At 48.7% G+C, this 13,219-nt stretch overlaps 1 protein-coding gene across 1 annotated transcript in view; it reads left to right on the top strand.

Annotated features, from left to right (window-relative positions):
* LOC144098564 (SAM and SH3 domain-containing protein 1-like) overlaps positions 1–13,219 on the top strand; it is a 71,710-nt gene that overhangs the window by 19,683 nt on the left and 38,808 nt on the right. Inside the window, exons 2-4 of the mRNA XM_077631307.1 lie at positions 5,716–5,797; positions 8,144–8,469; positions 10,242–10,742. Of these exons, the coding sequence (XP_077487433.1) occupies positions 5,716–5,797; positions 8,144–8,469; positions 10,242–10,742 (909 nt within the window). The remainder of the gene's footprint in view (positions 1–5,715; positions 5,798–8,143; positions 8,470–10,241; positions 10,743–13,219) is intronic.

Genomic DNA, 13,219 nt, shown 5'->3' with positions numbered 1-13,219 from the left:
GCAGGCCCTGCCGCTGGTCGCATTCCTTTCTCGTGTCGATGGGAAGATGTCCCTGCAGTCATGCACGCTTCTGGCTCTGGCGGTTTGCAATCAACGCCACAAGGGGCTGGGTGCTCTGTCCCCTCCTCCGCCCGTATTTTTTTGAAAGATACGGACTAGTTCAATGTTAAATGATTGCTATTAACTATGCATGACAATTTTGTTTTCTTCCGGTCGGACTTGTTTTCCACACGGCGCTGAACGTTTCGGACAATGCATATCGATCAACGGGAGAGATTTTGAATTATAAACGAAGGTCTTAAGTGGTCGTCGCTGCACGAGGCCCTGTTTTCGCCGGCGATCACAGACCGTCGCTCGGCTAGGAGAAGTGAGGAGCGTCCCACGGCACAACAGTCTGTTGGCCTCGTGGGAATCGAGAGCGGCTCCGAGTCCCGTCGAAATCACTGCCCTAAAGGCTTCGACGGCGTCCCCCCGTGCGAAGACGACACCGTAGCTGCTTCCAGAGGGCGCTTGCGTGAGCATTGGTCGTCGCATGAGCCGTGTGTGTGCGCGGGCATTCCGGCGCTTTGCATCGCGTCGGCCGTCACGCTATGCATCCTCCTCGGCGTCGCGCTTCAGAGGCTGCGCGGAGTCCAAGGCCGCGAGTCTCGGGCGTCTCCCCGGCGTCGGCGGGCATCTCCGCGTAGCCTTGCAAAAGCCCAGGGGGCGTCACATTGCGCGCGGGTACATGCCTCTCGTTCACGGCTATTCGATGCTGCAGTGTTTCGCGCACGCCGCCCAGCTGCGGAGAATGATCTGTAATCTCGAGGTTGTTTATTGCGTCCCTCGTCCCGAGGGAAACGGACTCTTCGTCTTGTTTCTAATGGCTGAAATTGCGAATCCTAGTGGGCTGAGCATTTATGCACGCACAGAACAGAACAGAAAGGAGTAAAAAGCGCTTACTATAGCAACTGAGTTTTGAAAAACTCAGTTGCTGTAGTCAGCGCGTGTCTTGCCTTTGCCCAGCCTTTGTTCACCCACCATGAATGTTTACCAAATCGCCCTAATCTCGGCTTTACTCAATGTGATAAAAACGGAGTAAGCTATCCTCTGGTGATAAAAAGGGAGTGCGCGAGAGGATAGTTTTACTCTCTTTTTACTCCCATATAGACGTATCCGTATTTAGAGTGCTATATAGCCTCCGCTGGGGCGGATTGAACACCTAATTCACACGAAGAGCACAAACCCTGAAACACATTTCGTCCACTCTGCAGTTCACGTCTGTGGCGATTTTTCCGGGTCACAAAGCGCTGCTGGCTTGCTGGAACGTCTTTGCAGCTGGGTTTAATTTGTGGACGCAGCCGAGTGCGTTTCGCCGTCATTGGCATTGCGTTTTGCTGTGGCCAGAGGTCTTAAACTGCCAAATTTGATTTTGTCCACGCCTGTTCAGGACATGGTTATGTGAAAGAAAGAGAAGTCGCAGAGCGTCGCCGATGGCCGCTGCTTTAAGTCCGTATAACTGGATGGCGTTGGATAATATACAACCCGTTGTGTAAAAACAACCTTTTTAAACGCGTTTTTCGGCTATTGTGAACGCCATATAATACGACCGAAAAAACCATGATACTCCTTACAATTTGCTGCGCCTTCAGTTCTGCCAGTGCGGATTGTTTGTCCCGCCGCGCGTACTGCGCAATATCCGTTGACCGTGTGAGTTGGCTAAGCGTTCTGGCAAATGAAAAATGGGGCTTGCGCGATTTCTGGCGTCGCTCCGCGTACCGCCCTAGCAGCTGCACTTCCGTGCACTTTATTTTATTTATTAGCGTCGATAGATGTTGGTGTACCCCGTATCAAGCTTTCCAATCTCTTCGTTTCTGATTTTACGTGTAGAATAGGATACACTTTGTTGGGCATTTGCGTTCCTTTCTGGAATGCATTTCCGCTCGGGTTTCCCCATTCTCTCTCCCTTTAATTTTTTATGTTTCGGGGTTATTCCTTTTCGTTTATTCAGCCGCTACCTGGTGCTTCTACTGTTTGTGTACTATGTAGACCCGGGATGTCGGCATGCGGAATCCGCTCTCCTGCGTGCAATGTGGTGTGTATGGTGAGCTTTTCGAAGCAGCTGCTGGTCTTTCCTGTTGCATACCTGGTCTATTCGTCACTCTGATAAGGTTTTGTCTTAACTTCCTGCGTGTCTAGCAAAAAACGCCGCACTGTTTACAAACAAACCATAGAATTCCGCGCGGTGGTTTTTCGATTTCGCTCGCACTCGAGCTTTGTTTGTATAGTACGATAGAACTTAAGAAAAAAGAACATCGGTTTGTAACACTGCGTCGCGACCCGTGATTTCCTGTATTACGCCGCTGGCGAGTCGCAACAGTAAACGAAATAAGCTTTTTAATGTGTTACTACATCAAACAATCCACGTATCGAAATTCTAGAGCTCATATTTTTTTCTTGCTGTGTAAGCTTCTTGATAAGGTAAGAAGAAGCGTTTAAGGAGGGCACTAATTTTTCGTCGTGGAGGAATTCTCTGTGCGGCGGTCCTCAATGTTGGCGGAGCTTCACCGCAGACTTAAGTTGTATCCGCACGGTGACTGACCTCTTTAGTTCGCTTCTTATTGCGCTCTTGGTGTATGTTTACTGCTGTGGAGTTTTTTTTTTTTTTAACTGCTGTCTGTCTGACGTATCGGAAAAGATGTATTGTGTGAACGCATACCCTCCGAATTGGAAACTTCGGATTCTGTGCCAGTGAAACTTAAACGCAGTATTTGCTGGAGAGTGATAGCGAACCATTGGTTACAATGAAAGCGTTTTCACTGCTCCGTAAGCAGCTCGAGCGCAATCTTCTCGCCTACCTCGAGGTGGTGAATTTAGTAAAAAAAAAAAAAAAGCGTCGTCGTGTTGCTTTAGTTCATGTCCTGGCCACAAAAAAAAACTAACTAAAATATGTGTGTCAAGAGGTTGTTCGCGGAGACACACGAATCGAATTCCTGAGTGGGATCCTATAGCGATAGACTTAACAGGTACTCATTTCCTTCGCAGCAAAATTTCCTCCTGAACTTTCGATAGAACTCGCTGTACGCGTCGCGTGCCAAATGCGAGTACGCGTTTCTATGCGCTTTCGAGTCGCGCTGTACGAGTACGCGGCTGGGGACGCCCTCCCCTTGCTTCGTTACACGGAAGCAACCGTTCCAGCGTTCTCCGCAGCGTGCGCCACATGGCCACGTAACTCCGGTGAAATGTGTGACACCGACGACAGATGGAGCGAGGTGTGCGCTCGCTTTCAGCTGACTGATTCGCTTCGTAGCAGCGCGGGCTTGCTCGCCATTTTTGTGCCTCATCGATCTGACGTCACGACCGAGTTCGTTCACCTTGCCGCACTCTCGCTGCCTGTATACACTGGCTCCCACGTTTCTTGGAGGGATCCTTCCCTGGCTGCCTCGGCCGCGATACTCTGTCTTTGAGAGCTGATAAAGGCGGAAGAAGGAAGGAGGCGTTTTACTGGCGCTGACATTTTGTCGAAGTTTAACAGCAGGGACACGAGATTTCGAGTTGGTAGGAAACCTTATCAAATGTTTACGGGCATATAGGAACTGTTGCCTTGAGTAGTAGCTGTCGGAGAACGGCCCAGTTTTATTATGACTCAGCTCGCAGTTTTATTATGACTGATTCCAAGAACCAACTAGCTTTACTTGAGCACTAAATCAGAAGTGGTTTATGGGGTTTTAACGTCCCAGAGTGACTCAAGCTATGAGGGACGCAACTTTGATGTCCATTGGGGTTCCTTAACGTGCACTGACATCGCACAGTGCACGGGCCTCTAGAATTTCGCCTTCGTCGAAATGCAGCTACTCGCGGCCGGGATCCAACCCGCGTCTTTCGGGTCAGCAGCCGAAAACTATAACCACTGAGCCACCGCGGAGGCCCTACATAAAAAATGACGGACTTGTTGAATGACCTAAAAGCGCGTCGCTTTTGAGAACCACTGATGTATGCGTGCTATCGCAGCGCGATTTTAGGCCCTCCTTGCAGCCAGCGCTTTTCCTATCTGAAGTGACAAACCTCGCGCAATGACTCTGCAGTTAGTTACTTGTGTCTAGCATTTATAATGTAAAGGTTAGTCAAGAAGTAGCTCGTTAATGGTAAGCACTGCTGAAATGAAAATTTGGAGATAGAAGTGTCGTCTTGTTACCACCTCACCCATACCTATTTTTTATTTCCTGTTGTTGCACGGAAGCCATCATGGATGACAAACGCGTCACACTACTATACGCCAACGTGCAGTGATCGAATTCCTGTAGAAATCCGTCGATAACTCAACATCGATTCGCAGTAAACTGTTGCCAGTCTATGGGGACAACAAAATGGATCGAAATAATCTGCTTCGTTGGTTGTAAAGGTTTTGGCGTGGGGAATTAAGTATCCAGGTCCTACTACGTTATGGTAGACCGTCAACCGTACGTAATAACCGATGAACAGGCATCAGACATTGACGAAATCATCCGAAATAACAGATGCATCATTTGAACAGAGACCGATCATGGGTATGGCAGGAGGAGCCATCTTAACGCTAATAGAACGATTGAGATGCAGAGAAATTTATGCTCGCTGGGTTACACGGCTCTTGGCAGTCAAGTTAGATGATGTAATTCAGGAAGAAAATGTGGGATGATCTTCTGAACAGTTTCCCTGAGGATTGTCCACATTGCTTTCACATAGTCGTCACGTGTGATGAAACCTGACTGTTTCATTTCAATTCTGAGAGCAAGAGGGAGTCCATGGAATTGTGTGATTCAGGATCTCCGCGCTGAAAGAAGCTGCACCATGTCGCGCATCAAATTTATGGTGCATTCTTGTGGAATCATGGGGGGGAGGCGATTTTGGAAGATTTCTTTTAACGTGGAACGGCCATTACGAAAGAGCGATATGGTTCGACCTTGTACAGGCTGCAGCTTATCTTACGAAAAAGAAGCCAGAGTTGCACCCAATGGACATCAAGTTGCATCACGATAACGCAAGACCGCGTACTACACACCTGACAGTTCAGCCTGGTTGGCCAACTGGGATGGACAGTGGCGCCACAACCCCCATACAGTTCCGCCCTAGCGCTGTTGAATTTTTTATCTGCTTGGACGATTGAAGGGTCATCTGCTGGACAAACAGGTTCGAGATGATAACGAGGTCATTGCGTGTGTGAAGAAATGGTGTAGTGACCAACCTCAAGAGTTGTACGAACGTACGTTCGTGTCATGGAAACAAGCGTGGCTGCAATGCAGTGAATCAGATAGATCATGCATTGATTTGCACTTTCTAAGTACCAAAGGGTCAGTGCTTCTACCTAAAGAAATTCATTTCTCTAGTGCTTACCGTTACTTTTTGACCGACCTTTTATATTCCTTTCCAGGATGAAACTGGGGAGGGGTAGCAGTAACAGTTGTTCTTCGGTATATGAACGGTGTTGGCATTCATCACTGATCGGAACCGATGTTTGTGCATTTTATTTAGTTGGAACGGGTGTGACACGCTGGTATTGGTTAATTACAAGGGTAATTACGCAGTTCATTACGTTTATCTCTTCAGCCTTTAGCTTTCGCTCACGTGGGATCGGTTTGCTGCGTTCTCTTTTTGTAACCGATAGAGCATTATTTATGATGCCTTAAGCGAATTTGGAAAGAGCTTTTAACGGTTGCTGAATTCGCTGTTTCTTTTCTCTCTTCTCTTCCAACTCTGCAGATGCTGAACGACCTCGCCAGGACGCTCGTATGGAACCAAGGAGCGCCGAAGAAAGCTCAGGCCAACTCTGTATTCTACACAGGTGAGCCGTTGTTTTGTTACCCGGCGTTTCGTCCCCACTATAAACTAATGCGAATACATGGCAGTTCAGTTCTCTTAGGGAGAGTGTGTGTGTGTGTGTGTGTGTGTGTGTGTGTGTGTGTGTGTGTGTGTGTGTGTGTGTGTGTGTGTGTGTGTGTGTGTGTGTGTGTGTGTGTGTTGTGGGGGGTGAGGGGTGATTGCGTAGAGTGTGCAATCACAACAGCATTGCAAGTAGGCTTCTCTGAAAGGCACATTTCTAGTGTCAGCTGTCCGAGGAATTTTTTGTGTGTGTGTGTGTGGAGCGTGCAAACTTGTGCGAGAAAGAAAGAAAAAAAAAGTGATGTGCTGGCAACTACTAAGGTTTCTTACCTTAGTAGTTGGCAGCACATCACTTTTTTTCTTTCGTTCTCTGTGTTATTGTGTAAGTGTGCGTATATACTGCTACGCCAACTGCGCCATCCTGATCAATTTGCCCCAGATTGCGCCAAAGTGACGTATTTCGCAATGGTGATTACAGAATTTCGTTTAAGGCGACTTCAGCTTCTGCAGTTGAGGAGCCGTAGTGTACTGAGCGCAAGTTAATTTCAGTCTCAGCTTATGAAAGGTTCGTGCATTGTTGTCAGCACTTTCTTTTGTATGTACTGCAAGCGCAACAGGCGTTTCTAGACTTCGTGGCTCTCGCGATCGTCACTCGCCATCGTTACGCATGCGCAGAAGGTCTGCATGCAGTGGCTCTTATCTGCTGGAGTATCCCTTGGTAGAATGCGGGCAGTGGCATGAATGGAAAGCTCGGGGAGGGGCGCAGCTGCGGCACAGATACACTTAATAATAATAATAATAATAATAATAATAATAATAATAATAATAATAATAATAATAATAATAATAATAATAATAATAATAATAATAGTAATATTAATATTTATTTTCCATCATAGTGATGGGGGAGGTAGGGAGAAAAGCCGGGCGATCGGCTTGGCGAGGCTCCCACCACCCCAGAAATAAAAAATTAAAAAGCCATCAGCAGAACAGTGTAGCGTCTACGGAAAAGAGTACACTCGACGACACATTATAACCGTGGATTGTCAACTCAAAATGTACAGAAAAAAAATGACAACGTTTGAACGAAACATGCGCAGAAATTTGGCTTGTCAAACCTCTTCTGGCTGTTTGCGCGGCAGCTACTTCAATCCGATGCAGTTCACGTCCTTTAGAATCCAGTAAATCTGCATTCTAAGTAACAGAGGACGGGAACATAAACAGAAGCTCCGGAGACAGAGCGCGTAACTGTATTTCGCATAGCGGAGCACACGCGCTCTCTTTCGAGGTATAGTTTCGTTTTCACACTTTCGTCTGCGTTTGCTTACGAGTATGGAACTCTTATCAACAGCCGCCAGAGCCAGTGCGCACGTTCTGATTGGCCACCTACGGCTGGCGCCCTGAAGGCGATTTGCGCATGCGCTCTGATGGCGCGCGGGCTCCCTGGAATCCGATAACGGTAACACGTTATGATAAATGTGTTTATTAGCGCATTACAGCTACCAAGACGCTACTTTAATTTAAAACCTAGCTTTCAAAAGTATGGAAAGGCCATAAAAATGAACTATGTCGCCATCACCGGCAAGTAAAGTGCGGCGTTCAATTTTTTTTATTGGGCGGATCCCATAGGCTAGGCTACGGCACCGTTTACTTCATAATGGTGACCTCGTTGTTGTTTTCGGCGTAGACGTCACGAGTTTGAATCGAAGGGCGGGATTTTTTTTTTTTTCAATGCCATCTTCTCAGCGCAAAATGCGTAGTTCACTGCCGCACAAACATCGAGATACCCAGAAGGACGCGGCGAACCGATGTTTACCAAGGCCTAAAGTCGACTACAATTCGCAGTGTCCTGTTAAGTGTTAGACAGGACCTCTTTTCTGCGCGACATAGTTACATGTATTGCATTGTTTGCTTGAAGTGCTAGCCGCGTCCGGAAATGGAGCGCAGCTCCTCCAAACAGCCTATATATCTGCTCCAAAGTTCTCCAAGTTGGTTTTTCGGTAGCGCCACTGTTGATGTAATATTATTGTTAAGAGTAGCACTATTGTTGTTCTTGTGACAGTAATAATTGCTATCTACCTGATAGAATAACTTGTCACTGCCCTTGAATACCCGTGAGGACTTGATACTGTCACCCTCCAAGCAAAAACTGAAATGTATGGCACATTCTTTATCGAATCCTTTTCCACAATCATTATCGCTTAAACGAAGTCAAGTGTAGGCTTTGTTTAAACAAAACAAAAACAGACAGCGTTACAGTCTTCCCAGACCCGCCTGGATGGGTTCTTGCTTTCCTCCTCCCCCGCAGACGGCGTAGCCCCGCCGCCCGGTTGCCTAGGGCCGTGTCGTGGGCCCAGTTCGGGCCTGAACGCGCCCGCACAGCCCATCTACTATGAGCCACCCGACGCCGTGGGCCTGGTGGCCGCTGGCTCTCCGCTGCGCACCACCGTGGCGCCCGGCTCCTCGGCGTCGACGGCGACCGACCGATGCTGCGGAAGCAGTGGCAGCAGCGGCAGCAGCAGCATCAGCACCGTCCCGCGACCCAGCACTGTGGTGTCCCCTTTCAGGGCGAAGCCGGCATCCGACACTGGCCCTGCTCCGGTCCCCGCCTACGGCTCCACCACAGGCGCTGAGGTCAGTGGTGGTGGTGTCTATATATCCACAGACGGGATTAGCCTTCCTCTGTTCTGTCCCAAGCTGTTTTGCGTGAGTCAATTAATTGATGAATATGTCTCTTCACTGTCCGATAAAGCCAGCGGCCTCTGGAAACTTTTAGTACCCGTGATCATGCTCTGCCACCAGCACATACCCAACGCATTCACTCTTCAGTCAGAAATGGGCGAAGTTGGACTAGATGAACCCCTTGGTCTTCGCTACGAGACGGCCTATGTCTAATGTGCCTTTGCAGTTAGGGTAATGGGCAACCACAATGGGATGAACTTTTACCACGAGCTTCGTGCGGTAAGCAACGCCGTCGCGGTACGATCTTGTAAACCGGGAAATAGTGTACCGGTACTACTAGCGGTAACAAGGCAGGGCAAAGAGGGTAAGAGGTGGACACCACGAACGTCGCTGTGAACTTAAGCAAGCGATCTGCGTCACCGAGCTTTCTGTCACGCTGGGCCCGTGCTCGTCCCGGATAACGAATTACAAAGAGAAATGGTGTCATTCTCACTTTGCTGCAGTTTTTATTTTGCCGTCCTTTTCTTTGCTACCTTCGTGTTGTGGATCCCTGTCGCTGTTTCGTATTGTGTTTCGCGCTGCCCTCAGTGAGAGACGTTCCAAACTGTTAACTCGGTTAACGTGCACGACGCACTTTCTCCAACCTATGGCGACGCTTGTGCTAAGTGAGACGCCCGTGCTGGTTATTTTGACAGGCGCACGTGACGTGACTGCGGGAACCGCGTCGACATCTGCTGCTCCAGATAAAAGCACACGAACTGCGCTTGTATTTCCTGATTCGAAAAATTGCCTGTCTTGCCTATATTGCGGCGAAGCTGTCTTCTCAGTTTAAGAACTGGAGTGCATCCTCGTGTTCAGCGAACGCTTCATGACTAGTGCTCCTCCTGGTGTCCTTTTTATCACCTTACCTCCTTGTATCCTTAACGCCGGTATATATCCGCCTATCACTTCATTGTGCTTTTCAAAGGGGGCGAATGTACCCACTAACTCAAGCTGACGCCTGTGTTGGCTCCACTCTCAGAAAGCATTGCACGGCAATTTGTTTTTCTGGGCGCTAGTCGTGTTGAAGGACACCAAATTTTTGCTTGCGTGTTTTCTTCTTTCAAACGACCCGCTAGACATTGGTATACATTTACCACCCTGTGGAATTCGCTTACGACCGCTAAGTAATTCAAAATTGAATTTCTTCTTGACGCGCTGTTTCGGTTTCATCAACCGAACGATGGGTTTTACGTGTAGTTGATGTTCAGGTCACGTAAGGCACACACACACAAAAAAAACGGCAATATAACTGCTGATATGTCGGTTGTAATCCTAGCTATTAAAGCAGGCTTGTTTAAGTACTGTAGTGAGTTAAAGCTATGATCAGCATTTGTATTGCCGTTTTTTTTTTTAGCGTTACGTGACGTAAACTACACGTCATAGCCGTCGTTCGGTTGATGAAACCGAAACAGCGTGAAAGAAGAAATTCAATTACATATTATTTAGCGGTCTTACGCGGAAGCAACGCGGTGACCATGCATTGGAATGTCTAAAGCATCATTTGAAAGAAGGAAACACGCTATAAAATTAGGTGTCTATAGTCCTTTCGCGTCAGTCCTAGGCGTCTAAATATGCAGGCACTGGCAGGAGTATTCTGTGCAGAGAATTTCGCTGGTAACTTTGCGGCAGTGGTTCTCAGCACTCGCGGTCATTTCAATGCTCGTTCTCCATCGCGTGCGCAGGTTTGCGACGGCAACTGCGGTAACATCATGTGCAGCGTTCGGGCGTGCGTCGACAGCCCTCCATCCTCGGAACCTTCCACATTACTGCCTCCCGGTCAGACCACGGAGCTGACGGCCAAGACGTCGGCAGGCCTCGACGTTAACGACGACGACTCTAGCGGTGGCGGCGGGGACGTTAACGCTGACGACGCCAAGAAGCTGGAAGACTGTAGCGCCAACAACAAGAACGGCGCTGGTAGCGCGGACGGCTCGCAGCAGCGCACCGTGCCGGACGTCGCGCACGACAGCGAACTCAAGCGTGCCGCGCTCGCCGCGGCGGCGGCCGCCGCGGGCGCTGGCGACGGCGACAAGCCAGCTTCGGGCGACGTCCGCGCGACGACGCTTGGCGCTGCCGTCGGCTCGGCGACGGCATCGGCGGCCAGCGTGACCGGCGCGCCGAGCGTCGAGTCTTCTGCCAACGTCAGGGTCGTCACGATGCTGGGGAAGCTTCGGGGCCGCACGGTGAGTCTGGGCGTGTTTCGTTTCTTGATTTTTTTTTTCTTTGCAGCCTTTTGTTTTCGAGTTGGCGTCCTTTCGCTGTTAAGGTTCCACAGGTATACGCATGTTGCGTGGAGCTGTAAAGTCTTCGCTTTCCTAGAAGAAATAGTTTTTAGTGCAGCGCGCCCTCGACGAATGTTGTGGTGCATTGAAATGCATTGTTTCGCCTACGCGCTCACAACGGCGCTTCTCGACAGCACGGACAAGCTTGGACAATCAGTAAGGAAGGCATTCTTCGCAGAACCTTTCATTATAACCGATGTGTCACATTGGTTGTGTTGTGTCAAGTCTTGTCACGAGTTTTGTTCTTCGCAGGAATATTGCGCTAACACAAGCTTTCGTTTCGTGAGCTGTCTTCCTCTCTGACGTGTCGTGGCCGTTTTATGTGCAACTTTGCTGCTAGCGGAAACAAAACAGAACAGGAATTTGATTGCTGTAAACGTTATCGTCGCCCTAGTTTCGGGTTGTGCCGATCGCGGTGACAGTTCCCTGTCGCCCATTTCAACACTCGGCCAGTGCTGTCAATTTCGCCAACCGGAATTGAACGCGTTGACAGTCGCGCTAATTTCAGCATTAATCTAACACTTTCAACATGACCTGACCTCACCGGCGCGTTTCCCGTTGGTGCTTTATCGCAACTACCACGCCTTTCCATCGCGTCGCGGCTACCTTCCGGAGACGTAGTACTTCCAGGTGAATATTCGTTGTAACGAGTGCACTCCCTAGTTATGCTTTCTTTTTTCCCTTTTGTTATTCGCCGACTGCAGCTTTGAATGGGTTTGCTGCAAGTTTTGTTTTTGTTGTTGAACCATCATCTCCGCATTTTATACAGCGAGGAGTGGCTGTTTTTTCTCTTCTTGGCGTTGCGTAACCTGACAGGAAGCTGGCGACACGACGACAGCCAGATGTCGTCGTTGCGCCGTCTCGATCCGCCTGGAATCTCGGCATGTCTTGCATAGAAAATTAACACATCGTGCACTGTAGTTGTGTGCCTGAAGGCGCATGTATCCCTGCAGCGGGATTCAGCAGTGGCCCAGTGAACCTCCATTGCGGAAATTGCCAGGTGTACGGGCTTTGTTTTGGTTAATTTGGCAGCGATGCCGTTTTCGTTGCTTCCGTCAGTGAAGAGATAAGCGGGCTTTTATTTGGACGCTATCGAAACTGCGTATCTCATGTCGCGATTTCCTTTTTTCTGTGTCCTTTCTGCGTTGCCACGATGTGATGTCCAGCGCTTATTTATCACTGTAGCCTCCCTCTAGTCCCATCGTACCGCGCGACATTACGATCACGCTCGCAACCTGTACATATTTATTATTGTGTAAATATTTTTTGTGTATACTACCTCTCCCCCTATCCTTTCTTCCTGTTCCCTCACCTCTTTCACTTCGTTTCTCCATTCTGCCTGCTATCCTTTATTTCCGCTGCCCCAGCTCAGGTGCTCCAGTATCGATGGCAGATGCCGGGGCTAGCAAAAATCTTTTCCTTCCTTTTTACTATTATTTTAATAAACCAGTTACTTCTACTACTTACGGGAATTCGTTTAATAATTAGCGTTCTGCGGTTTAGACTGAAATGCTCACAGCAACGAGAGTTTCCGTGTTTTTTTTTTTTCTTGCTCGACCTTTATTGCGTTTACGCGCGCTAGGCCAGTCCACCGCCCTTTGACTTGAGGGGGAGCGCACGTCGCGGCAACCTTTCCCCTCTTCTCGGCGCTTCGGTGGGCGCGGATGTCGTTAGCTAACGGAATGAGGCGAAAATTTTTCTGCTGCAGCTCTAGTATCGGAGATTTCTTACGCTGCATTAACCGCGTTGCTGCTCACATTGGATGCGCAAAAATAAGTAAATTAAGAACAGATTTGGATGTGGCAAGAGAAAAGGGAAGGAACAAGCTTGCATGCTTTCGCGGAAGTCCGCTAGCCTGGAAATATTTGTTGACTGGTGCTGGGAAACTATGTATACACGGCCAAGGCTTCTGCAACTGCTACTGAGGCCTTGGGTTCGAATCCTTGCCTCGCTGGTCTTGCTGCGCCTGAGCTATGACTGGGATAAATGTCGGGCTTGAGAACATCGCTGATCATTTCAAGCGTTCCTTATTAATGAAGGAGCAGCGTGATTACCGTCTTTCGCTGGCTTAATGGGTTCAAGTAACACGGTGGTTTGGGCTAGTTGGTTGCAGTTCACCACCACACCATGCAAGCTTTCAAAAATTTGCCCAATGATAACGAGAAAGAAGGCGCCGTGCTGTATTAAGCACGTCACAAAGTTCACAAAATGTGTAACGAAGGTCGTTTATAGCATTCCTCTTACGTGTAAAAAAGTGTACATTGGCCAAACAGGGCGTTGTTTTAATGAAAGAGTGCTAGAAGACTTCAATCTTGTAAAAGATGGTATCAGCGGCCATCTTGCCGTACACTGCCGGTCGTGCAAATGCAAACCTATGT

Source organism: Amblyomma americanum, chromosome 7, assembly GCF_052857255.1.
Source record: "Amblyomma americanum isolate KBUSLIRL-KWMA chromosome 7, ASM5285725v1, whole genome shotgun sequence".
Classification (NCBI taxonomy): Eukaryota; Metazoa; Arthropoda; class Arachnida; order Ixodida; family Ixodidae; genus Amblyomma; species Amblyomma americanum.
This window is presented reverse-complemented; position numbering and strand designations above follow the sequence as displayed.